This window comes from Bidens hawaiensis, unplaced genomic scaffold, assembly GCF_021521415.1.
Source record: "Bidens hawaiensis isolate Kalapana, Puna unplaced genomic scaffold, B.hawaiensis_p1.1 tig00015186_1, whole genome shotgun sequence".
Classification (NCBI taxonomy): domain Eukaryota; kingdom Viridiplantae; phylum Streptophyta; class Magnoliopsida; order Asterales; family Asteraceae; genus Bidens; species Bidens hawaiensis.
In genome coordinates this window covers 168,621-196,499 of record NW_027492344.1, presented here as the reverse complement: position 1 = coordinate 196,499, position 27,879 = coordinate 168,621, and the positions used below count along the sequence as shown (strand labels likewise).

The 27,879-nt window shown below is 32.9% G+C and overlaps 1 protein-coding gene across 1 annotated transcript; it reads right to left on the bottom strand.

Annotated features, from left to right (window-relative positions):
• Positions 1–13: 13 nt before the first annotated feature.
• LOC143548467 (ABC transporter D family member 1-like) lies at positions 14–14,013 on the bottom strand. Its single transcript, XM_077039629.1, has 25 exons — positions 13,928–14,013; positions 13,523–13,754; positions 8,478–8,702; positions 8,196–8,393; positions 6,352–6,806; positions 5,903–6,038; positions 5,176–5,254; positions 4,253–4,491; positions 3,850–4,154; positions 3,653–3,770; positions 3,377–3,538; positions 3,204–3,303; positions 3,021–3,129; positions 2,840–2,930; positions 2,570–2,694; positions 2,327–2,476; positions 2,029–2,101; positions 1,772–1,952; positions 1,549–1,707; positions 1,243–1,386; positions 920–1,138; positions 671–825; positions 550–602; positions 383–461; positions 14–308 (listed from the first exon to the last, which is right to left on the bottom strand). The coding sequence occupies exons 1-25, from the start codon at positions 13,990–13,992 to the stop codon at positions 222–224; spliced, it is 3,939 nt and encodes a 1,312-aa protein (XP_076895744.1). The 5' UTR covers positions 13,993–14,013; the 3' UTR covers positions 14–221.
• Positions 14,014–27,879: the final 13,866 nt, after the last annotated feature.

Genomic DNA, 27,879 nt, shown 5'->3' with positions numbered 1-27,879 from the left:
GGGTACACTAGGTGTTATTAAATCATGCCAGCTTAAGAATGATTTTAATTAATTGACCAACACCACACCTAGGTTTCCATCTATGTTAATCAAATTAACTATAGTATTGTTTACAAGAAATAAACTCATAACAAATATACATATGTTTGTTATATTACATAAAACAATGAGCAGCTAGTCCTTTTATTTAGAATATAATTTGCTGGAAGAAACATTTTGTCTCATTGCTTGATTGACCTGAGCTCCCACTTGCCTTCACCATCAATCAACCGTAATTCCATCGAGTGGAATGGTATTAAAGCCGGGCGCTGAGAGAACACGGACATTTACTTCGTCGGACCGATTAATAAACTTAGAAAAAACCAAGTAGAGTTTATTTTACCTGAGATGATGTAATAACCGTGATGCCCAGGTCGCGTGCAAGCCTATAAAGATGCTCTTCAACATCCACACTTGTAGCACTGTGGTAAAGAAGAGAAAAAAATGGATAATCAAGTAGTAATAAAAATATAAGAATAAATGATAAGGAAAGATTAATTGGTTGCGTACTTGGTGCATTCATCAAGGATGCCAAAGCAAGGCTTGTGAAAGAATAAACGAGCCTTGAAAACAGAAAGAAATGATAAATAAAAACATAAAAACATGATTAAAAAATAATTAATGGTCTCACCATGCCTAATCTTTGTTGTTCACCAAGAGAAAGGATGTCTTCCCAGTTTTGACTAGCATCCCAGCTAGAGCCTTCCCTTTCAAACAGGTACGATAATTTCACGTTCTCTAGAATCGTCTTCAGATGTGTATCCAAATTATCTGTCTCTATTTCACCTGAAACAAATTATAAATATTAACGACAACAATAACAATAATAATAATAATAATAATAATAATAATAATAGAAACATGTTTATTTTTCAGTTACCTTGTTGATACAAATTTAATGCCCTGTTTTCTGCTTGCTGATGGGAGAGAGGATAGATTATTTGATCCCGTAAGCTACCTAAACAAGTATACGGCTTTTGAGGAATATAAAATATACTGCACTCGGATTCTGATGATGGTTTAACAAGTTGTCCGTCTACTATAGGCCAAAGACCTCTTAAAGCCCTGAACACCGAGCTTTTACCACTCCCATTTGGACCTTCATCAATCAGTTATAATCAGAATTCAAACATAGCACTGACTCAAATAATATTAATTCAAATATGTACATGTATATATATATGTACATGTATATTGACTGACCAGTAAGGAGGAGGCTTTTCCCTGGTACAATATCACATGTCAACTTTCTGGCTAATAATTTCTGTGCTGGTGTGATGATGTCAACCTCCAGAAATGAGATACCATCCCCCCCTTCAGACTGTGATGAAGTGCCAGCAGTTTCATCTGTAGGGGTATTATTAAATTAATAATAATTCTGGCCAATCTTTATGATATCAATGTTATTCCAAGTGCCAAAACAAATAATAAATGTTTTGACTATCATTACAGAAATAAATATAAATTACTACAGTAAAAAACATAAAATACTTGAATAAAAAGACTAACCAGATTGTGCAGCATCAAGAAGCTCTTCGAGCTCAAATATCCGATTAACACCACCAGAGAGTTCAATGAACTTTCTATGCAGCTCCAAAATGTCACCAAAGGCCAAGAAGCTTTGAGATACGACAGATGCTAAAAATCTCAATGCATGTGCCAGCTCACCTGCAAAGTACAAAACAATTTACCATACATTTCAGTAAACAGTTAAATCCAATATCGCTTTTACCTTGAGTGGAAGTCAATGAACGGTCAGCTTTGTGCTCCATAGCATATAACAAGCTGAGTCCCCAGGTAACATTGTGAGGTAGTTGTTTGGTTACAAAGTCGTCCAGTACACCAAATAACCATTTCTTTTTTAGAAGTGTTTTCGCATGAACAAGGACTTCATTAAATCTTGATTCAATCATCTGTCATTCATATTTATGTATTAAACACGTAATAGCATCCATGTAGTTTATAATGAAAAAAATATTAAAGAATTACCGCTTTTTCTCGAGCACCGCCTCCAAAGAAAGCAACGGATTCAGCATGGGTTCGAAGCCTCTCATGCATGAACCTGACTTAACAAAAGTATAATGTGTTAAAAATATCCATTGCTTGATACACACACATATATAAGAAGAAAACTAGTGAGAACTCCATCTAACCATTGATTTAAGTGAGAAAAAGTTTCCAAGGGTTTAGGGATTAAAGTTTAGGGTTTAGTAATGGTTACATGGAATTTTCATGAGTTTTCTCATGATGGGGATTTATATATATATCATATACAAAAAAAAATAACCTAAAGCTTCCTTCAAGTTCTTGTTCACGATTTCCTAGATCACCAAAATCTGGAGTGACACTCCTTAAAAAGCCTAAACCTAGTAACATATATGCATATAGAATAGCAACGCCTCGTCGACCGGTTAGCATCTTCATTCTCCACGTGAACCTAATAACAGCAACATTAAACATTATTAAAAATTTCACAAAGAACACAACATGAGAACTACATAAGAAAACCACAATTGCCACATGGACTCACCATAAAATATCAACAGTTGGCTTTACCATTCCTGTCACGAGCCCTGACAAATCTGTTGTTAACTTTTCCAGATCTTGTGTTATTCTCTGATCTGTATCAATGCTAACTCCTGACATGTGAAATACCTGGAAACACAAACATTTATAAGAAAATAAACATACATCTATAGGCCGTTTGTTTAAGTTTAACTAGAAACATACAACAATTACATTTGAAAATTATATTAAAATGAGAACGATTTCCAAATAGTAAATGAAAACTTAAAGTTACCTTGTAATATGCATTTTTCCTCAAGTAATTTTTAAGCAAGTGAGAAGTCAACTGAATCCTCCATCCAAGTGCAAGCCTGGCAGTCAAGTGCCTTCACACAACAAATACGAAAAACAATCAAATATCCTACTCACTTAAAACAATTTTTATGTTATTGAAATTTGTGATAAAGTAAGAATACCTCAAAGAAGGTGCAACAAAAGAAGAAGCAGCACTCTGAAGGACACTCACACCAATCAATCGTATAAAGGCCGCTTTATCTTGCTCCAAAACATACTTCACAGTCGTTCCTGTTAAGTCACAGAAAGTGATCATGAACAAACACAAACAAAATATCAAAATACAAATTCAAATCTAGTCATACCATTTAAAGAGGCTATACGATCCGATATCCAAGTTCTTGAGACTACAAGAATAGCAACAGCAAGAAGCTGTGCTCCTTGCTTATCAAGTACTGTCGGGACCTAAATTCAACAAGGTCAACCAAACCATCTCCATATTTTAAATATTACTTCATTAGAAAAGGCTTAAACTTACCAGTACTTTAAACATGGCAGCTATTCTTAAGGGCAGTACCCGGGGAACATTACGCAATTGTGGGACAACAGGCACAAAGCCAATAATATCCTCGGATGGGGATGCAGCTATCAACTCTGAAAGATATGTCTGACTAGACTTGGAACTAGAAAATGCAGAGTCCTACGGTAAACCCATAACTTTTTTAATCATGTCACACTAGATCTTAGAGATACATACAAAATATATGTTAGATATAAGTAAATGAAAAATAGAAAGATGCCATACTTTACACACATTTCTTGTATTCTCAAATGCACGTTGAACAGCCATTGCATCACTTTGACGTTCTGTCTCAGACGACTTTAGTTTAGGAAACTCACTGTCAGTACCACTACGAACTAGTGAATCTTCCCTGCTAGATAATATTTTAAACTCTAAAAACCACGCAACGATATGCATATATACACATAATGGCATCAAAATAAATCAACCTTTTGTAATTAACTCCCCAACCGCCTTCTCCATCCAATGAGAGTACAACATCATGAAACGCAACAAGAGCGGGTCGATGAGATATAGTGATGCAAGATGTTCCCATAGCTCTAACTTTAGCACAAAAGCGTTCTTCCATATCAGTTGTTACAGCACTTGTGCATTCATCGAGAATTGCAAACCTCGGTTTGTGATAGAAAAGCCTCGCCATTCCTAGTCTTTGTTGTTCACCAAGGGACAATTCCTCTCCCCAGTTTATCTCTTTTTCAGGTGGGTAACGATTCAATAGATACTCAAGGTCAACCTGTTAAAAATAATAATAAAAAGTTTTATTAAAAAAATCACGCTTAGTAGATGACATGCTTCTTAGTGAAAGAAACAACATAAGACAAAAGTAGTTACATTTTTAAGTAGGTCAAGCATTTCATTGTGAGTGAGAGGTTCAACTTCTTGATCTGCAGTTAGAGGATATATCAACTGGTCACGAAGTGTTCCAACAGCTGTATATGGTCTTTGGGGCACATAAAATATCTCCTTATTGAGATCTGAACCAACCCCTGGTTTTACAATATGTCCCGACACCAAAGGCCATAACCCTCCCAAAACTCTGAACAATGAGCTTTTGCCACTACCATTTGGTCCTGCAACAAACAACTTATATTAGTATGCTAATTCCACAGTTATTAAAAGCCCTCGTTTCTTGCGCCTAGACCCATTTTCAGGCAAGGCCCAATATTAGGGATGAGCAAATACTGGTACTGAATTGGGTACCGTCGGTATCAAATCGGTAATGTTTTTTTGAGTTTTCGAGATCTGTACCGGTACGGTTCGGTAAGGCACCGGTATTTTCCCGGATTTTTGCCTTCGGTAATGGTACTGGGTAACGGTACTGTTCCGAGCGTTTTCAGTACGGTACCCATTTTTGGGGATTTTCGGTACCCGTTTTTGCCTTCTAGCATCACGCTTCTTGAAGGTCTATTGGTATTGATGACTGATAAAAGGCAATGATCATTTGAATGCTATTTATTACTTTTTGAACTTCTGGTTTTCATGTTTTGAACATTTTTTATTCGTGTTTTGGAATTACATTTGAATCTTATACACTTTTATAACTTTTGGTACTAATTAGATGAGATGCTAGAAACTTAAAACACATGGAACATAACCATAAGAGAGGATACCATAAACCTGAAACAAGAGTGATAACATAAAGAAATAAATAACGGTTAAAGAATCAATGCTTCATAGGAGGACCTAACTCATTCAGAAGAAAAAACAAGAATTTATGAAACTGATTATCATGAAATAATATGTAAATTAGATACCTGTAATTAAAAGATTAGACCCTGATTCGACTTTTAAAGTTAAGTCTTCCACCAAGACATTACCACTTGGAGTAACCACCTGAAAAATATATTAGTTTCAAAAGCAGATCACACACACATATATAGGGTGAGGATCCTAAGAGAACTTTTTGAAATTGAAAACTTTGAAAACCATTTTGGCCCACAAAAAACCCTTTTAAAAAAATATTCAAAAAAATGTGAAACAAAAGAAATGAAAATTTTAAAAAAGTAAAAAAACCCAAATACTTTTATTTTTCATTCCGGTTTCATAAAAAAATTTAATAATAAATATATAAATAAATAAAAGTCCAATGATACACGTATGTATATTTTTATTTAATCTTCATTTACATAATGTACACATATGTACATTATCATTTATCTTAATTGTACATATGTGTATAAAGAATAACATGTATAATATTAAAAATAAGTATTATACATAAATGTATAATTTTACTAAGCAGATGTTTTTTTTATTTATTTATGAAACCAGGATGAAAGATAAAATTTTTTGGTTTTTTTACTTTTTTTTTATTTTCGCCTTTTTTTTGTTTTATAATTATTTTTATTTTTCTTAAAAAGAGTTCTTTTTGTGGTCCAAAATGGTTCTCACACGATCCCAATCCTATATGTGTGTGTGTGTGTGTGTGTGGGTGAGTGGGTGTGTGTACATATTAAAAGTATATGAAACATTTTGAGATACCTTGACTCCATCAAACTCTATGTAGTCTGCCTGGGTTGTATAATTCTTACTCCCTCTTCTTTGTAATGAGGGTACATCTTTTGGACTTAACTCTCTAGATACAGCCATAAGTTCATGTATACGATCCGCATACCCACTGTAAATTAAAGAGACTGATTATGTGAGAAGTTGTTTCCTTTAGGATTTTGATACCTTTCCTTCAATAGGTAATAAAAATTACAGTTATTTGTACAAGAGTATGCCTCATCAATCATATTTATACAGAATATATATAGCATCAGGTCATCACAATTAAATTGTGAGGAAAAAACTTGTGGCCATTAGACCACTTTTCAATAATCATAATCACAATTACTTAAGCTTTTTTTTTGCATGTACATAGCATACTAAAATGGGATTATGAGGTCTATATCGAGTACTTTAAATATATACAAAAAAACGACAAATACCTTAGACGATTAAGACGTCTAGAACTTATAGAGAGGGTTCCCAGGGACTGAAATAATGATATTATGACACTGGTATGATATCTCAAATTGCTCAACATTTCAGCTCTTCCTAACGTTGAGGTGTCAGGTCTCAAAGTGCCAGAAAAGAAAGGCTCAATAATTAAAATGACAGCAACGGTAGCTCCAAGATACTTTAACAAGAAATCTTGAACCATGCCAAACCACCAATGGTCATGTTGGACGATTTTCAAATGCTTGATAAGTGATTTAAACTTGTTTTGAATATGGGATTCTTCCCGAGTTTCACCACCATAAAAGGCTATACTTTCTGCATGAGTCCTTAATCTTGAGTGAAGTTGTCTATATTCACCTTCAAGTTGTTGTTCTTCAGACATCAATTTACCAAATGCAGGAGAGAAGTTTCTAATAGTTGCTCCTGCTCCTACCACATAAGCCTGTAATCATTATTTACTTAGATTATAAGTCACTGCTCATAATAAAAGAGAGCATAAGAGGTGTCCCACGCTTAACAGGTCAAACAACCCCAAGTCAAAACAGGTGATTTCGAACTCGACGAGGTCAACTTGACTAAAAAATACTGGTATCTGAAATTTAACTGACTTAATGAAGGGGAATTGTCATTATATAGCAGCATGCTTACCATGTTTTTGACATTCACCATAATACTCTAATCCGTACTAACTTGGTCACTAAACTATGTTACATTTCTGTCATATTTATCAATTATACAATAACCGATGTAGAGTGTATATAGGTGCTTTGTGAGTTGTGACATCAAAAATGATTAAAAAAACAGAGGACTTTTATCAAGTTTAGTGATTATGTGGAGCATCGATATAAGTATGTTGATATTATGACATTACTCTATTGGGTGTGGATGTCATTTTACTTTCCACTTTACAATGCCACGTCAGCGCCAAATAACACCCACATCTACTCCACTCTCTTCCAAAATATCAAGGAAATGGTCACCATTTTACCATTTCATCACTTCCCTACCTTTTCAAATAAAAAAACAATATTTATATAACTAAAAGTAATTTAATATAACTAAAATTAATTTTATTTTATTTTTTAAAAGTTATTAATATAACTAAAAAAAACAAAATATTTGATATTAAACATTAAAAAAATTGCATTTGAAGTATTAATAAAATACATAAGTTTATTAATATAACTAAAATTTAACGTTACATATACATACATATATATATATATTAAAATAATATCACCCACCCATGACCCAACCCATCTTCTCAACCCCTCATTTACTCTTTCTCTGCAACTTATCTTCCCCACCTTCTAGCCCCATATTCTTATAAAAATAAGTTGTTTTCTTTTGGAAATATCAAACAAACAGCGGCATGTTCATCGGTGATTTCTCCACCAAAATTTCACCACTAGCGGCATCGATGTGAGTGGGGGGCGGTGTTCACCGCCGGCACCACCAGCCACATAGATTCTTCCAGCGGAAAATCATCATCCACACCCGATAGCCTTAGGCCTCTTATATATGATTAGTACGATAATATGATTAAACAATTACTTATTACAATAATAATCTTAATTTTTTTAAATACCCTTTAGGTGCCACTTTTGACCCGATTGAGTGGTTTCCTCTTCTAGCTATCATTTTACTTCGCCCATTTAATTATTATTTTTTTTTAAGTATGTCAACAGATTTACTATTGCATAAAGCCATAAATGAATCATAATTACACACAACACGCAGTTAAGGAAATCAGTCATCCTACCTAACCCTTATCAACCCAACCAAATAACATGCACATAAATAGTGATAACATCGAGGAAGCGAGAATTACCAAAATCCAAAATATATACTTGGGACTTGCATAAGAACACAAGCGCCAAGAATAAATGATGCCATCAGTAACTGCAATGAGATCTTCTTGTACAAGATCGCTCAATTCTGAGCAGAACTTTGGTACATCACTCGCAATTCTTTGCTCAGGATTAGTTATCCGCCCATCAACATGGGACATTTTATAATAAATCATATTCTGAAATCCAAACAAACAGTTTCCAATTAGGAAACATCAAACGATAATAAAATAACAATAATAATAATAATAACAACAACAAACCTGAAAATATTGTGCATGAATAAGCTTTGTCAATATCTTTCTGAACCTCAAGCTTAAGGTCCCTGTTATATACTTGGACGTAGAAAATAGAGCAGATTGAACAAAGCATAAGGTAATGTTTTCAACAATCAACTGAACGAAGGTCGGCACTCGTCGTAGAAAAGCAGCACGAAACAAAAACCCTTGAACTTTTGCTAATCTATTGCTCACAGCAGTTCGTAACACCTCAATAAAATTAAAATGAAAACAGTTTAGAAAAAGACAGAAATAGATATGGTAATGTCAAATACTGTAATTAACAGAAGCCTAGATTTTGGTAGAAATTAAACACAGTAATATCATTTACATATTTCCCCTAAAAAATAATAATAAGTTTATAAAAGTCGCCTTCAATAACTATTTAAATTAAGACAAAATGGCAAAAGACGTCCTTTATGTTTGCACGGTTTTTCAATGGACGTCCTTTGGCAAACTTAATAACAAAAAACATCCTTTTTATTTGAAAACTCTTATCACGTTTTGTCCTTTGACCCTAACCCAGTTAAATATTTTCTTTAAATTTGGCCATGTGCAATGCACATGAGGGTATATTTGTAAAATTATAAATAAATTTAATATCTAAAAAATAAAACATAGATATATATATATATATGTGTGTGTGTGTGTGTAAAAGACTCTCTCTCTCTCTCTTTCTCTCTCTCCCTCCCTCCTTACCCCCCTCTCTCTCTCTCTCTGTGTAAACCACCACCACTAACCTCCACCGGAGACCCAGTTAATCGCCGCCGCCACCATACCAAATCAACCTTCCATCTACCACAAAGGGTGAGAAGAAACCATTATAGAAAATATATACATACAGATATTGCTAATTACACTTCTTCAGAAGCACTTCGAAAACCCCATGTACATGTGATGGGGATGAGAATGACGATGAGCTTGTCGGGTTCTTTTTACCACCGCCACCCAGTTAATCGCCACCGCCACCACCACCCCGTTAATCGCCGCCGCCACCACACCAAATCAACCGCCACGCTTCCTGACCCATTGTTATTCCGGCCACGTCATCTACATCATCATCACCACCACGGCCAGTTTTCCGACAAGGGGATCAATGACTGAAACGATTGATTAGCATCTAATTTCTCAGATCTAATCTTGCGTATCGTCTAATTTCTCAGATCTAGTCTTGATTCTTCTAATTTCTGGAGGTGCGGTGGCGGCGGCCGGTTTTCCGAGATGCAGTTGTGGGTTTTGTGTGGAGGTGCGGTGGTAGTGGCTGGTAGTAGAGGTGGGTGACGGTGGTTGAGGTCAAGGTGGTGATAGCCATAGGTTGGTTGGTGATGGTGGTTTTGGATGAGAGAGAGAGTAGAATAGTGGATAGATTTGTCATTTTTCGCCGGAAAATGCCGACGGCAGGTCGGAGCCTGGTGTGGGAAATGATGATGATGGTGGCTGATAGTGATGGTGGGTGCACTGGTGTGGATGTGGTGTTTATGAAAGTTTGGGTAAAGATGAGAGTTAAAAAGAGAAAAATGTTTATTTACTCAAATACCAAAATTTTAAGTCAATTACACAAATAACCCCCGAGGGGGTAAAAAGACTAAATTGCCCTCACATGAGGTGCACATGACTGGTTTTAACGAGAAAAAATAACCCTCGTTAGTGAAAAGGACGAACGGTGCAAGGTTTTTTGAACACAAAAGATGTTTTTTGTCATTAAGTTTGCCAAAGGACGTCAATTGAAAAACCGAGCAAACATAAAGGGCGTCTTTTGCCATTTGGTCTTAAATTAATATAACTAAAAGATGGATTTATGTTTGCAAGCCATAAATAACGCTTATATTAGAAATGTCATCAACTATTGGATTTTAATAATCCATATTTAACAATATTGGCCGATAATAATCCCTATTCATTTTATCGCCACTGGCGATCCCAAATTTTAACAAGTTGGCCCCCTGTGGTCCTCCGTTAAAAAGAACTTAGCGGCGTTATACTTTTTTCTGAATTTCAAACTAATGTTTTAGGGCTTTTGATAGGAAAAAGGATACGAATCGATTGATGTAAAACTTAGCTCAGAACGGTGATCCAAACTGCATGATTTTTGTTAATTGTAAGTTCGAACACTCGAATTGAAGCATTATTTCGTCGTTTTGGAGCACCGTTTCGAAATAAGTTTTACATCAATCGGCTCGTATCCTTCTTCTGATCAAAAGCCCTAAAACATTAGTTTGAAATTCTTAAAAAAATATAACGCCGTTATATCCTTTTTAACGAGGGACCATTAGGGCCAACTTTATTAAATTTGGGACCGCCAATGCCGATAAAATGAATAGGGATTATTATTGGCCAATACCACTCAGTAGGGATTATTAAAATCCAATAAACCTTATTTAAGTGTGAACATTTTCTTACATGTATCTATGTGTGACACCATGAATAGATTTACATGCATAGAAAAAAAAATTCACAGAAAATGAAATCATAAAATGAGAGCATGTGATAATCCAACACTCAAGTTATGATTGACTAACTCTAGTAGATAATTTGTATACAAAATCATCATTGATTTGCATCCCAAACAAAGTTTCACCGCCTATTAATAGTGCAGATCAACCATGTTTACACTAAACACAAAAGAGATCTCAGTGAACGCAAATAAGAAACAATTGTTATTACTGTAAAATCTAGGTGTTCATGGGTTGGTTTTAGGCACAAACCGAACCAAAAGGCAGAAGCGAGCCACAAAGTATTTATATAATTTTATTTATAATATATATATATATATGTGTGTGTGTGTGTGTGTAGTGGTGGGATCCGGTACAAATAAATTAACATACTAAACATACAAATAACTAGAGTAACTACAGTTTTGAACTAGAGTAATTATGTTATAAAAAATTAAATAGTGTAATAGTAATTACTCTAATGTTAACATAATTACTCTAGTTATTTGTACACTTTTCACGATAAAAGTCATTTGTATTTGATTCAATATATATATAGTATCCTTTCAGAACTCCAAAAGAGTTAAGAACTTCTTGGAGCTCATAACAACCGAACATTTTTTTAAATTTTTCATATATTAACGACGTTTGAGACACGTTTTACCACATTTTATATATAAATTTTTTGTTACACATATAAATCACAAGTTTACATATTTGTAAAACTTATGTAATAACAAATTTACATATATGTAAGAAAAACTTAGATGTGTGTAAAAACTAATTTTCATAATTGTAATCGTAAATATAGATATAAAAAGTGATAAAACTACACTCAAATAACATTAACATACAAAATTTTTTTAAAAAACGTTAATTATTAAGAGTTCCTTCAAGTTCTTAAATAATTTAAGACATCTGTAACGATATTCATCCTCTATATATATATATATATATATATATCATACCGGCATGTAACTTAGATATAAATGAACTTTATATTATTTAATATTTAAATAACCTATATGTACAAGCTATAAAGCTAACAATCTCCACAAAATAGAATATAAACAAGTGTACAATTAACAAAAGTAAGCTACTTATTATATAAATAAATAGATAATACTATATCTGCTTCATAAACAATTTAGAATTTTAAAAATATATAAAAGACAGAGGATAAAGTAATATGTAAAAGTTATATTCAATAAACAAGAATAAAATACAAAAACAGTTACATTAAAAGACTGCAAAGGTTTAAAAAGAAAATTAATAATACGTTAACACTTGTAATTTTTTATTATAATTACAATTTTTAATACACCTTTTTTAGTTTCCTATGCACTTTATATCACTAACTTCCGATAGATCTAAACTTTCTTATCATTATTTTATTCTCTTCTGAACATAAACCTAAACCGTCGCCTCATTAGTCGTCTTCTCCATATAGACCTGCTCTTTCTTCTTCTCACGCACGCACATTAAGCCCTAAAGCACGCTTCTTTAAACCAAGGCATATAAGGAAAAAATAAACAAACTGAAGATATTAAGTAGAGGTGGCATGGTGAGGAGTTGGAAAGTCAGGTAACGGGTCCAATGAATAAATACTTATGTAGGTAGTGAGTTAAATAGGATGACAAAAACTACATTATTATCATAGCAATCCAGTTATATTATAATCAATGTTGTAAAAGTACGTCTAGAAGACCAAGTACTGAGTAATAGCTACAAGGTGTGGCGCTGAGGCGTCTTTCTTTAGCTTCGCCTAGTTACTAAGAATCGGTCAAAGGTGGTCAACCTCAGCCAGAATCAGATTTAGTCGGTCAACTGGGGCCCATTTTGAATAAAAATAAAAATTAAAACATAATTCGTATTTCTATACTATTAAAGAACGAATATCATCATTTTGATTATTGATTAGCAATTTTTAGAATAATTTAGTATTGAAAAATGTATTTATATTAATTCTATTGTATTCACCAATTTTGTTATAAATATTAGTAAACTTATATATTTGACATATATATAATATCCAAAAATTATTTGTCTTTTATATTTATCATGTCCGAGTTTTCTTTGTTAGAAAAGAGATGATTTCCAATTTTTTTACTTCACTTCAATACTCAATACAATAACAATAATAGGAGACTAGAAACGAGAGTATTTATTCCGCATCCATTCTTCATATGATTGGGGAAAATATATTGGATGCAACGAAATGGAAATTTTTAGTACATCAAGCCGCGCGATCTGATAGCTATAAATCTAAATAGAATTATTATACAGATATAAATGAATCTCGATCATGTAATCAAAGAAAGAGTGAAAATTTTTCTTATTTCCAAGTACACCCAACTCCACAGTCGGGTGCCTAGTAGCGACTTTTGCAACCTTGACTATAATACGACTATTTAGAAAATTTGATGCATTTTAAATACACTTTGGGTAAGAACGACTCATTCAAAGCCGGTTTCCATTATATAACTTGTATCCATCATCAGTATCGTTTGAGATAGAAAATAGAGGGGTGAAACTGGGTCATCTAAAGAGAAGATAAAAACCAAGGAAGCAAATGAAAGAAAAAAGATGATTACTTACCACAGTGGCGACAAGAGCAAAGAGGTCGCGTGCACCGAATCTGCCCATATGGGAAAGAAGAATTGCAGCCAAGACCTGGAGTGATTTTAGTCCTTTCTTTTGCCTAGTTTTTTTGATAATATTATTATTTGGTGCGGCATCGTTGGGCCTTGTTGTTAGTCTGGTCTGAGATTGCATGTATGCAGCAGTCCCACCAGCAACTATAATGCCTGTTGCCAGCAATAGTGTTTTCCTAGAAAGAAAGGAAGAAAATCATAATAATGTTGTTATTCATTTTTAATAAAGTATAAGGCCTGGAAAATGAAGATGATCCATATCCATAGAAACCAACAGAAATAATAATAATAATAATAATAATAATAATAATAATAATAATAATAATAAATAAAGTAGGGAAGCAGCCACCTGCGAGAGGAGGAAAAGAGGGTACGTCCTCGCTCCGTCAACTGTAATAACTGAAGAGAAGTCATGATTTTATTTGAATTGAAATCAGACACCTGAAAAGGAAGACAAGTAAGTAAGTAAGTAAGTTATAATATTAGGGTTTTTTCAAAAATCAAAAACAGGAAGACACTTACTACTAATAATAATAATAATAATAATAATAATAATAATAGGGAGGGGGGGAGAGAGAATTATTAAAGTGGAATAAGCATCAACAGTAGACGAACAGAAAGAGAGCGTGTGTTTTGATCGGAAGGAAGGAAGGAAGGATTTATAGGAAGAAGATGTTGCTTTTGCTGGTGATGATGAAGATGTTTGGGTCAATCAAGGAAGGAGGGTTGGGTTAAATCGGCGGGGTGTTTTTGGCAGCTACGGAACCAACCCCCACCTGCTGGCTGGCTAATGTAGTAGATAGATATCAATGCGCCATTTCCAAGGCTCATTCCCTTTATCCCCTTTTTCTGCTTTCACCTAAACTAATACCTCATTTTTATCTAAATTTTTTTTCATTTCTTTTAACATAATCTAACTATACTATTAAAAACATAATCTAACTATACTATTAAAACAAGTAAGTTTAACTTAACATGACCTCTTTTTATCGATGGATTCTTATACTTTTCATTTTTATCTACACTTCTCTGTTTTTTATGTGAATAAAAAAATTCTAAAATAAATAAAAATAATTCTATTAAATGATTACTGATTATTAATATTAATTTATCATTTATATTATTTTTTTCATTATTCATTATAATGTATTTTACCCTAAACCCAAATCAATTATCCAATCATTCACACCTCCATCCTGTTCTTCCACGGATCTCTACCTTCATTTCATTTATCCGGCAAATTGGCCGTCCACCGTCGATGAAACTGTTCACCAGCTGGACATTGAATCTACAGCAACTCGGCCTACCCATGACTGTGTTAACAAACCATCAACGTTTCTACCTGTCACTTAAAGCATCAGGTATTATGTTGTGAATGTTGATTCACATGAAATTGTTATTATTATTATTATTTTGTGATTTCATACCCTAATTTATGTTGCCCACCGAGTGTTCGATCAAATGTCAGCTTGTTATTTTTTATTATTATTGCTTAATGTTTAATTGTTTAATTTATTAATTGATAAATAATGGTTTTAATTTTAGATTTATGAGATTTGACCGATTAATTGCAAGTAAACTTGAAATCCGAAATCAATTGCAAGTAAACTTCTCTATATTAGGAACAACTCAACCATAAGATTAAGGATTACTTTGATTACGGAATTTATTATAATTAATTATGATATATACGTGGTATGAATATAATCATCAAATCAACCATATGATTAATGATCTAATATTATCATAATGATTTGAATTTTAGGGATGGTTATAAATAAAAAATAATATTCATTATACAAGAAACATTTATTATAGGGATTCTAAAATTATCATAAATCTACAAATTATATCAATTATGCAATTATCCAATTGATGATTAATATTATTAATGGTAATAAAAAAATAAATTAGTCACATATTTTTGTACATTACTATCTTTATGTTGTATGTTGAAATATGGTGTAGATTTAAACATATTAATTTTATTTATATTGTAATTATAATATAATAATATAATTTAACAATATTAAAATCAAATATTTTAAAATTTCAAAATCCGTAATCAAAGACCTCCTATTTTCGTCCATATTTCAAACTAATTCAAAATTCCTAATTTTATGATTTTTAATTAATTACATTTATAGTTGGTCAAATACCTTCCTTCTTTATTCACCTATCCAAAAATTCAAACATATAATACGTATATATAAATTCTTTGACATTCACACAATAATTCTCACACCATCACACCGGAATTAGTAAAAACAAATTTGTTTCTTTGTAAGGTATATAGTTTAGTTGTGCTTATATAATTCATTTTGTTGTTTAGTTGTTCGGTTCAAAGTATAACTGTTCAAAAATTAATAATTTATTTATTTTTAATTTTTCACCACCAAAAAAATGAAGCCAACAAACATTACAATGTTGAACCAACTGGATGTGCTTAACAACGACTGTATCCTCAAGGTTCATATTTTGAAACTATGGCGTCTTAAGGACAATTAAAAGCCCGGAGAAGATTGGTCGATAGAGATGATTTTGCAAGATGAAATGGTATTGTTACATAAAAATAAATAGCTTACCATAATCCGAACTTTTACTTTTATTCCAAATTGCACATTTATTAATTTTATTATATTATTCACACAATTTTGTACTAATTATTGGATGGTGAATGTTTTTATATCTATTGGATAGGTTTTCACCGATTTTTTACTAATACACATTTATATGTTTTTTCGGTAAGGTTATATCGTTTTCCGGTAATGTTTACATTTGTTCACATAATTCAAATCTTCCATAATTGGTAATTTATTTATTATGTGATATTAATATTAATATTTAATTTTATCATTTCAGGTTATTGATTGAGGATTTGTTGACAAGATGTCTTATTTTTTGTTTAATGTTAATGTATATATTTGTTATTATTCATGTATTTTTTTATGCTTCATGTAATTTAATTGATTATTATATAATCCGAAAATGAAATTTAATTAATCATTCTATAATACATTAAATTAGTTATAGTAAGATAATCAATCTTATATTGTTGTTGTTCACATTCCAATTAAATCACTAATATCAACGCAATTTAAAGCATTATTACACTTTCCAATATTATCGTATTCAACATTTTAAAATAATACACATTTAATATGACATTTTATAAATCGATTTTCACCAATCAAATTTGGATTTTCACTATTTATGTGAAGTTTAAAAAAAATGTGTTATATAGTTTAACTTTCACCATCTATTCAAAAACCGAAATTTAACGAATTCGACTATTTCATAAATTTTCAATATTAATGCCTTAAATAAAAAACAATTATTTTTAATAACCATTTCTAAATATTTCAAGTTATTATGATTTTAATGTCAATTTTAACTAAATCTATTAATATATTTATTCCTAAATATCAAAAATAAAGTATATAACAAAATGTACATTTATTTAATTCAGTTTTTATATAATACCTTTAATTTATGGTTAATATTCATAACATATTTGAACCCGTATTTCTATTTTTTATATTTGACAATTTTTTAATTATGTCTAAATTTCAAGATTCATACATTTAGTAAAACCCCCATATTTTCTATAGCTGATTAAATACGGAATTTACAAATTAAATACAAACTTTTACAAATTGAATGTCAAAGTTAATGTATAAAATAAACCCCTATTTTAATATTACAAAAATAAAAAAAATCATTTTTTTGAAGTTTATTTATTACAATACAACTGTACTAAATATTATTTTCTTGAAGTTTACTAATAATTTTTTTTATTCATAAAAGTGAACTCTATCATTGGATTGAGTATATCTAACAAAAAAGTTATTGAATGTTTCTTATACAAAAGTTAAAATAAAAATTCTTTTGTAACAATTTGTATATTTATTGATTACAGCTTTTTATAATTATGTGTTTTTGTTCATATACAAAGCATGTATATTTTCTTCATTCCAAATCTTAATAACAAATACTACAATTATAATTCGTCAAATTCTAGCAATATAATATCTTTGTAGTCGTATCTTAAACTCAGGAAACATTATTTGACCAATTCTCATTGGCATTTAAAAGATTTTGATACTTTTCAATCTTAGAAAAGTTTCCATTTTTTATTTGACAGTTTTATAATTATGTCTAAATGTCAAAATGAATATGCCTAAAAATAGTATCAGTTGACTTCCTGAATTTCTGTACCTTAAGCATTTTGTTATTCCATCATTATTATCAAAACAACTCACTTTCTATTGTTACAATATTTTATAAAATAAAAAACCATTATTGTTAAAGTCAAAAATCAATATTTGTTTTATATAAATAATAATCGTATTACAAAATTATCGTTATATTAAATACAATTACTTAAAAATTGATTGGTATTAATTAATTATTTATTTAGTACTTGTTACACTTTTAATTATGGTATCAAAATATATCAATACCTTATTCCTAACTAGAAATAAAACTTATTTGTAACTTTCAACTTATATTCGTTTAAATAAAATTAATTATAAAGTTTATTTAATAGTCATCAACCATATTCATATACATCATCTACTAATTTATGTTTTAATTTGTATTACAATCACTATTTTTATTGTACAAAATGATAATACATTTTTGACGTAATATAAGTTTTGACTTCAAATCAATTCTTAAGTTGACAAACATTAATTTACATAAAATTTTATATTTTTAAACACCTAAAAATAATGCATAAAATAATTTCAACATAATTGTAGAAGAAATAGTGGTTGCTAAAAATTAAAACACGTTTTCTCCTTAATTTATACATTTTTCTTCGTAAATAACAACTAGTGAACATGAAATGTTTTCTTAGTTTAGTCATATTATTCTCATAATAAAAAAAACAATTTCTAATTATTTTTATGTTCAAGTTTTAACAAAATTAAACGGATACACAATGAAGGAAGCATAAAAGCTAAAGAGCACAATCTATTAAAACAATATGTAACATGCCGAAATCTTTAAGAATAAATAATTAATATATTATTTATTTAAGATGGAAAAGTTTACTTGAGTTAATAGAAAAATAGTAAAATAATAAAGATGGAATGATAAGTAGGCTAATTAGATGTAATTAATTATGGACCAAAAAGGAAAGATAAGCCTATGGTCCATGGGCTTAAGGGAGTATAAATACCCCTTAAAACCCTAATCCTTTCCATTTTCATACATCTCTACACCATAGCCTACACCATAAAAAACACACACTTAACCCAATTCTTGTTTTTGAGAAAACCACCCACCAAGACACGAAGATTCCGGGAGATCTAGCCGTCGGATCGGTCTCAAATTTTAAAAGAGAATTCAAGATATATAAATGAAGTTTTCTCCCATAAGGATCTTTGATCAGAGGTCGAGAAGTCCCGTTTTTATCAGCAAAACCATAGCAGCTCGAAAGTGAAGATTCCGGCAATTGTTCAGCTATTCCGGAGACAATAGCGGCGTTTTCCGGTGAAGGTGAGCTGATGGGTTTGTAGATCGGGACAAGACGGTTCCGTGGCCGCTTGAATCACTCAAATCAGAGTTCGTTTGATATGGTTTTGAGCCTCTTGAGTAATTTCAGACAAAAACCTCAAATGTACATTTTTTTTAAAAAGGTTTACTTTTCGTGTACGGATTTACATGAAAATTGGTAGGATGATAGATCAGGTCATGATTATTGATAAAGTAATGAACTTGATAGTAAACGGGATAGTTGGTTCGTTTCGGGTAAAACGAGTAGTGTTCGGTTTATGAAAAGGACAGGTAAACGAAGTCGGTTTTGCATGAAACTTGGTAGGATAGTAAATCGGACCCTATTATGTGAGAAAGATATAAACTTTAACATAAATAAGTTGTTTTGAATGAAAAACGGGTAAATGGGGTGAGACCCCGGTTTTCCGGCGATGACGGCGCCGGAAAGACGGCTCCGGAAAAGCATATACAAGGATGAAAAGAATATTAAAACCCTAACCCTAATTCATTATGTGAAACTAACGAATTAAAGGTAATTCGTTAACGGACTAGCCTTAATTTGTGAACTGATTCGTTAATGAAGGAATGACGAACTAGCTACGATTCGTTAAATAATTCGTTATGATGATTCGTTAAGGAAGAACAACGAACTAGCTTCAATTTGTTAAAGCAGTTCGTTATAAAAGATCAGTTCGTTATAAAGAGTCCAGTTCGCTTTAAGGGTTAATTCGTTATAAAGGCCAATTCGTTATGTGGTCATTCGTTAGAGACTTGGATAACAAATCAGATAATGTAAGATAGCGAATCAGATAACGAATCAGGTGATTTGTTACTCACTCAGTTTGCTATATTCTGAATAATGAATTAGAAGTTTTAAAGAATGACAGAAAGGTCCTTGGACTTAGAATAAATGGTTTAATTACATATTAGCCCATGGACTTTATTAATTTATGATAGATACCTTTAAAGGTTAACGTGTAACGATTAACTAACCGAGTAATGACTCAATGGAGTAAAATCGGCTTAGACGTTTAAGATTAGTTATGTAAGCAGTAAGAAGGGTTAGAACAATATTTAATATTGTATCTATTAAATAGTTAGTCGCGCATAGCAAAGGAAGGGAATAACCTTAAACGGCGGACACAACCGAGATTAGGTGAGTTTCTAGCCCCACTTCCTTATTATGTTTTCGGGGCTGTGTGCATACTTGATGTGATTTGTTAATACACTTATCTTAAGTGGTAAATGTATGTCTTATATGATTTATGTATGAATGAATGCTTGATGATGCATGAACGATCTTCGGATGTCGCATGTACAGTCAAGGGATAGTTTAAAGATATGACTGATATATATATATATATATATATATATATATGAAATATAAATGATGTATGCACGTATGGAAGTTATAATTATGAATGTATAGAAAGGTATGGAAGGTATGGTTAGAAAGGGAACATACCCTAATAATATCCGCGAATGTAAGGAACGGACCCTAATAATTAGGGGTGAGCAAGATAAGGGTCGGACCCTTGAAACCCGGTTACCCGACTCGTAAAACCCTTAATTAGACCCGAATATATAATATGAGTCGGGTAAAGGATATTTAAAATTCACCTTAAAGGGTAAAAGGGTTTCAAGGGTCCGACCCTTTTTCAAACCCTTTACCCGTTTACTAGTTTCTAGATAGATATATATGAGATTCACGGTTATCTAAAATTTAGGAGCTAGAGATATATATTCATGTAAGGTTCATCCGAAATTTCCCAATTACTAAGAAAAATAAAAATAAAGGGTCATACTACTAACTGGAAACATATATATGGGAATCACTGAATCGTTCTCTGCATGAAATTTGTAAATGTGAATATTTCAGTTTAAATGGATGATTAACTTTCAAAATTAGACTTTACTATGTTACTAAGTGAAAGTATAATTGTTATAGGATTCATATATTAAAGTCATATATTAGATATGCAACGAAAAAGAGATGTGATTACTGCCTTAAAGGGTAAAAGGTTTGACCCCTTAAAACCTTTATTTATACCCGACCCTTTTAATGTTTAGAGGGTAGGGTCTAGTGTCCATGTTTCTTCCTAAAAGGGTAAAGGGTCCGGGTAGGATATTAGATAAAAGGGTAGGGTCTTACCCTTTGAACAGCCCTACTAATAATATCCGCGAATGTAGGGAACGGACCCTAATAATATCCGCGAATGTAGGGAACAGAACCTAATAATATCTGCGAATGTTTTAGGACTTGGTATATGTATATGTGTATATATAAAAGGAAAGAAAGAAAGTATGATAGTATGAACGTACGAAGAAAGGTAAAGAAGTATGCGTGCATATGTACCTTCGGGTGCGTATATAAGAATGTGTATGGATGTATTGTATGTTACTTAATTAACTAGAACTCACTCAACGTAGCTGACTTTTAGTATGCACGCAGGGGAGTAGGATGAGGCAGCTCGCTTGAGGTGAACACGTGTCATTGAATAAGAGGCTGGCATCGAAAGATTTATGACGTTTATGTTTAATATTTTGTCTATTTTGAAAGACAAGGTGTTTGTTCTAAAACAAGTTGTTCTAAAACAAGTTATGGTTTTAAGTAATGTTCTATGAAAGTTTTAATATTCCGCGTATGTTTTTATTAACTCTAATGATTAGAACTATGTTGATGAGTAAATTCAACGTCCAAATGTGAGGCACCGGTAATGGGGCCTTACACAATATTAGATTATTATTATATATATTCAATAATTATTTAACTTAATTTATCTATAAAGAAGTTATAAAAAAATAGATTAGAAAACTTTGCCAAATTTCTTAAATGATATGTATTAGGAATCAACTATATGTCAGTTGTACTTGAATGAAAATTAATATGTTATTGAATATTGATTAAGACTTTATTTTGAAGATCAATTATTTATAGTATTATAAAAGACTAAAATTAGGTTTTAAATTGTCATAACAGTTTGTTTTGTAACATAAATTTAAAATATACTTATAAAAAGAAATGTCTTAGATATTATTCATCTTTTAACATTGATGTGCAACAAATATTTAAATTGATATGTAAATAAACAGATGTACTATCTTAGAGTAATAAACATTACGGTTACTAATGTGTAATAAATGTCTTAAATAAAGTTCATCTTTGGAATCAACATTGAGATAGAAGTTTTGTTGAATCAAAATTGTAAAATTGTTTTGTTGATTTGGAGACTAATTTCTTTGTTTGCTTATTATTGTACTTATGATATAAGTTATAAAATATTTTAAATTTTTATTTATTTTTGTTAGTTTTTGTATATTTTTGTATTTGATTCAAATAAGTTATGATGTCTTATAATTAATGTAAAATTATCATTTATTTATAAATACAACATTTTCATTTCATTATTTATAAACACAACAACGCTATTATAGATATAACCAGATGATCTTTTGATTGGTGATTCATCCGATCCTACTTCTGATCTGATTGCTTTTGTATATCCAGCATTATTGAATAATTTTAATGATATTTCATATTTTCAAGAAATGGTCATACTTGCACCTTTAAATGAGGTTGTCCAAGATATTAATGACAAATTTTTGTCTTTGTTTCACGAAGAAGAAGTTGAATATCTCAATTATGATAGTATAGACAAGTCTGATAGTGTTGGTCCTGGTTTCGATCCAGCATTACACTCACCGGACTTTCTAAATGGTTTAAAGATGTCTGGTATGCCTAATCATAGATTGGTTCTGAAAGTTGGTGTGCCAATAATGTTACTAAGGAATATTGATCAGAAGAACGGTTTATGCAACGAAAGAAAATTACAAGTAATTAACTTGGGGAGGCGTTTTATCGAATTAAAGGTTATTTCAGGTACTAACATTGGGTTTCGCACTTATATAACTCGTAGTAGTCTAACTCCTTCAGATAAGAAACTGCCATTCATATTGAAACGAAGACAGTTTCATGTAGTGGTTTGTTTTGCAATGACTGCTAATAAAAGTCTAGGCCAATTACTAGCAAGAGTTTGCATATACATGCGAGAACCGGTGTCTACACATGGTCAACTGTATGTGGCTTTATCATGAGTGAAGAGTAGAGACGGTGTTAAAATGCTTATATTAGACAAGGAAGATAAAATTACAAATAAAACTACAAATGTGGTTTATAAGGAACTATTTACTAATTTATAATTGTAAAATGGATGTTATTTCAGTTAAATGTTATGTTTTTACATGATTTATATATTAGGTGATGCTAGAAACACGTGGATGTTACATGATTTATATTTTTCCACCCGTGACGCACACAGGTCAATAACCTAGTGATCGTTAAAAACCAACATATTGTTTGGTTTTTTTATAAAGTTTCTCAATAATCTTTTACACATTAAAATCACTACACATATTAAATTTGAACACAAAAACTACATAGCTTATAAAAACAATATGAAAGTGATTTTTTTCTAATGTCATTTTTATTTTATATGGCATGTGTGTATATATAATCCTATAAACGAGGTTAAATTTATATTGAATGAGTATTTTTATAGAATCAACATACAAGTTTTATTCTTATATATATTAAATCACAATTAGTAATTTATTATAAACTAAAACGACTAAAGCAATAATACTTGTTGCTACAACAATTATAAGACCAATGATAGTGAATGGACTGGTTAGGTAAACATGCTTCAAGGGTTCAGGTTAACCTAACGCAGGTCGTGGTGTCCCTCTACGTTTGCAAAACGTGGAGAGAGGTTCACTAGTTTGTTGTTATTTGTTATAGTTCACCGGAGATCCAAGACCGTGATGTTTAGAACGGGTTTTGGATGAAGTTCTTGGTGAAGCTATGATGTTCTTGAAAGTAAGAAAGAAACAAGCAAAGTGCAAGTTTCTCAAGAAAGAAGAGAAGACCAGAGAGTATATGTTAACTCTCAGATCTGGTGTGTTCCTTAATGGCTGAGTTTACATTCTTTATATAGAGAGAGATGTAAGCCTTTTGTCCGATGGATAAACTAGTTAACCTCTGGTTTGGTACAGGGTTGACCATTTATGGGCGAGAAGCTTTTGACCGTTGGTTAACGATTATAATAATATTACTTTTTCTGAGCGTGTCCCTTGTTCAGAGGGAACAGTGATGTGAACAGTGATTTGACGTGGTACTGTTGCACGTGCTTACTGTTCACGTACTTGTTTTCCTTATTTGGGCGGGAAAACTAACCTTTTAACCTTCTAACCTTTTTGCGTTAATGTGTGAAAGCCATTTTATTAGTCCTTGGGCTACCCCCGTCATCAGCCCCCCAAGTCAGAGGTGTTTGAGAAGTAGGCTCAAGGGCTTCTGACTTTTGCATACATTTGGTTATTGCTTAAAGGCTTCAAGGCTTCGAGGCTTTGAACGGTTTTGGTTATTTTTTGAATTTCTGATGGGACAGTTGATGTGATGGTTACTGCAGGTTGCGGTTCCCAATAACTGCTCCTATCAATAGCAATAACTATTCATTTGTTCAGTTTTTTCCTTTAAACTTCCATAATATTCTCTAAACACATTCATCAAGTTCCTTTCGATTTTCACCAGGTTAGTTCCACTCCTTCCTTTTTCTTTCGAAATTATGGGTGCTCGTAAGGATCTATCGTATAGTTATTCCCGATTAACCCAAGAGGAGGTTGAATCGTTCTGCCTCGATTGGGGTATAGGTTTAGAATTTAAACCGGTTGCTCCACCGGCCAACGCTTCGATCAACTGTTGTCCGGCGGGTTCGATTGCCCTTTATTGTCGCCATTTTGAGTTTTCGAACCTTCACCATCCATTTTCGGTTTTCGTTTTGAACGTTTTAGAGTATTATCGTGTGTCTTTTGGTCAGATTCACCCCTTAGGGCTTGCTAGGGTTTTGCATTTTGAGGTTTTATGTAGGGTTTTAGGCTATGATCCATTGTTATTGAGTTTTCGCAGTTTTTTCCGTCTAGCGAAGAATGGAGATTGGTATACCTTTGAACATACTTAGGTTGATACATGTTTAGTCTCTTCGACGGTTATAACCCTTGGTTCTTGGAAGGATCGTTTTTCTTTGTTTCTGATTCCATTTTTCCTTTCAAAACTGTTTGGAGACAACCCGAGGCCCTTTTGAATGAACCGGAGCCGGCTGAATCAGAGTTGAACGATGTGTTTTTGAAATCTATTAGGAAGTGTCCATCACGTCTTCGTCCTCTTCCCGAACATCTTCTTGTTTTGTTAGGAATTATCAAGTTGTGGGATAAGCCTAATCGGGATCCCGTGCTTATGAGAGATGATAATGGTATGCGTTTGTTTATCCTGCACTTGTTTTCTTTTCTTGATATGCCTATTGATAGATTTCCTTTGTTTTTGTAGTTATGTCGGCTTTGGATTTTTTGAAGAGTGATGATACTTCAGATGTTGGGTTTACGGATGCTGCGGCTACTGCTGGAGAGAGTGCTGTGGTTCGAGGGAAAGAGGGTAGGTTCGAAGGTTCTGGGTATGTGGGAGTTCCGAACGTTAAAGGCTTTACCAAGGCTGCTGCTCTTAAGGTTTCTACTCGCCGTTCTAATCGGCGTTTATTGAAGTCTTCTGGCCCATCATCTTCTCATGAACCAGTGGACATTAGTGATGACTTTCAAGTTGCTGAGGATCAAGGTCCGAGTGTGGAGGCGGAGAAGGAGCAGGGTTTGGTGGTTTCCAAGAAGAAGAAATCAACTGATAAAAAGGCTACGATGACTACAGTTTAAGGGTTGAGTGAAAATGATGTTTATATTCCTTAGTGGAATGTTAAGGTTGGTGATAGCTTTAATGATCCGGAGGTTTGTGCCGATGTTCTGGCTAACTTTGCTCCCCCTGGGGTTCGTAATACCATTTCTGAGATGGAGGGTGATGCCATGCTTTCAAGGTTGATCCTTAGCTCTTACAACCTTTCTGCCCTTTTAGCTGAGGGCGTTACTCGTTTTCGGAAGGGGATGCAAGAGTATGAGGAATTTTCGAAGAAGAAGGAAAAGATGAAAGCTTCTATGACAGCCATGAAGGAAGAGGTTGATGATTTTTCAAAGAAGGAGGAGGGGTATGTTAAGAAGATTGATGAGCTGTCCAGTAGCCACGATATTGAGATTGTCGGGTTGAAGAATGCGATGGAAGCTGATAGGGCTAAGCTGGAAGCTGATAGGGAAGCCTTTGAGGTTCAGAGGAAAGCCTTTGATATGGAGAAAGAAGGCTTGAAGGCTTCAGTCACCCAGGCTACTAACGACAACCGGTGGCTGATTGAGCATGGGTTTCATCAAGTTGTGACTTACCTACTTCATTTCTCCGAATTTAACTCGGTGTTGGGTGGTGTTTACACAAAGCTGCTCCTTGGAGCAATCGCCTATGTTCAACCGTGAAGCTTCCAAGCTCTTTTCGGATTCTGTTCATGAGATGGAAAGGCTTACTTACCCCTACGTGGGTGAAGTTTCATCTTGCTTTGGTAAGCCTCTTTCCGTTTTGCAGGGTTTAAAACCATCCATGCTTGATGAGAAGGTTTGCTCTGAAGTGCTTGAGTCCTTGTCCAAGAAGCGTTCCCGTTCTGGTGATAGCGAGGAGACCTTATCTGGAGATAGTGACAGGTCTCATGTGGCTAGCCTCGAAGGTTCAGCCGTTGCTGGTGGTGGCCCAGAAGTGAAGAAGTCTAAGAAAGGTAAGGGTGGTGAGGCTAGCACTTCAAAGCCTGTTTCTGGTGTTAAAACAATTGATTCGTAGCTTTCTTAGCACTCTTGAACAATGTTATGTACTTTGAACAATTTAGGTTTGGCATGAAACCCTTAAGGTTTCTGCTTTATCGTTGTTGTTGGCCTTGTTGGCCGTTTGAACACTTTTTATGGTAATCTTTATGATTTCCTTGTTTAGCCTAGATGGCTTTATTATGGATGATGCTAGTTATAGCCTTAAAAGGCCTTTTTATGAATCGTAATGTTCGATGTTTTGTATTGTGTTACTTGTCTTGGTTGTTTAATGCGTTTTTAACTAATTTTCCTTAAGAAGTCTTAGTGTATATTTGTTTCGTAAACTTTTTCAAAGCTTAAGGAACGAATTGATGTAGGCTGTTCAGACCCGTCTATGAGACAAGTTTTGGTTGAAAATTTTTTTTAAGTCTCATGGAGTTGGATTGATATAGGAACTCACCCCTTATATAGGTTCATTTAATCCTTGAACCTATTGAGCTATGTGGCCTGGGAGCTCATCCCCTTACATGGCCCTTGCCATGGAGTTTCTTGCTAGGTTCTCAACCTGATTATAGGATAGTAAAGACAAGTTATGATAAAGACTTCATCATTCATTCAAAAGGTTTTTGTTTACAAAAAGGAGAGATGTACATCTCTTGAAATGCATTTTAAGTTCTTGACTAGGCATGGAACCTTTTAAGGGTTTTGCCGTTCCATTGTCTTGGAAGCTTTTTGCCTTCTGCGTCGGCCAGTTTGTAGGATCCACCCTTGTGAGCTTCGAGGATCGTATATGGTCCTTCCCACTTTGGGCCAAGTTTTCCTTGATTTTCTTTCTTTCTAGCCTCGTTGTTTTGGAGTACAAGATCTCCCGACCTGAAACGTTCATGTTTCACTCTTGCATTGTAATAAGCTTCCATTTTTTGCTTGTACTTAGCCTCTTGTATTACGGCTTGATCACGAATTTCTTCAAGGAGTTGCAAATTCAACATGGTCTCATTGTTGTTTGATTCGAGATCCATGTTGAGTGTTCTTTGAGTCACAACTCCGACTTCTGCTGGGATTACGGCTTCCGATCTGAACACTAAG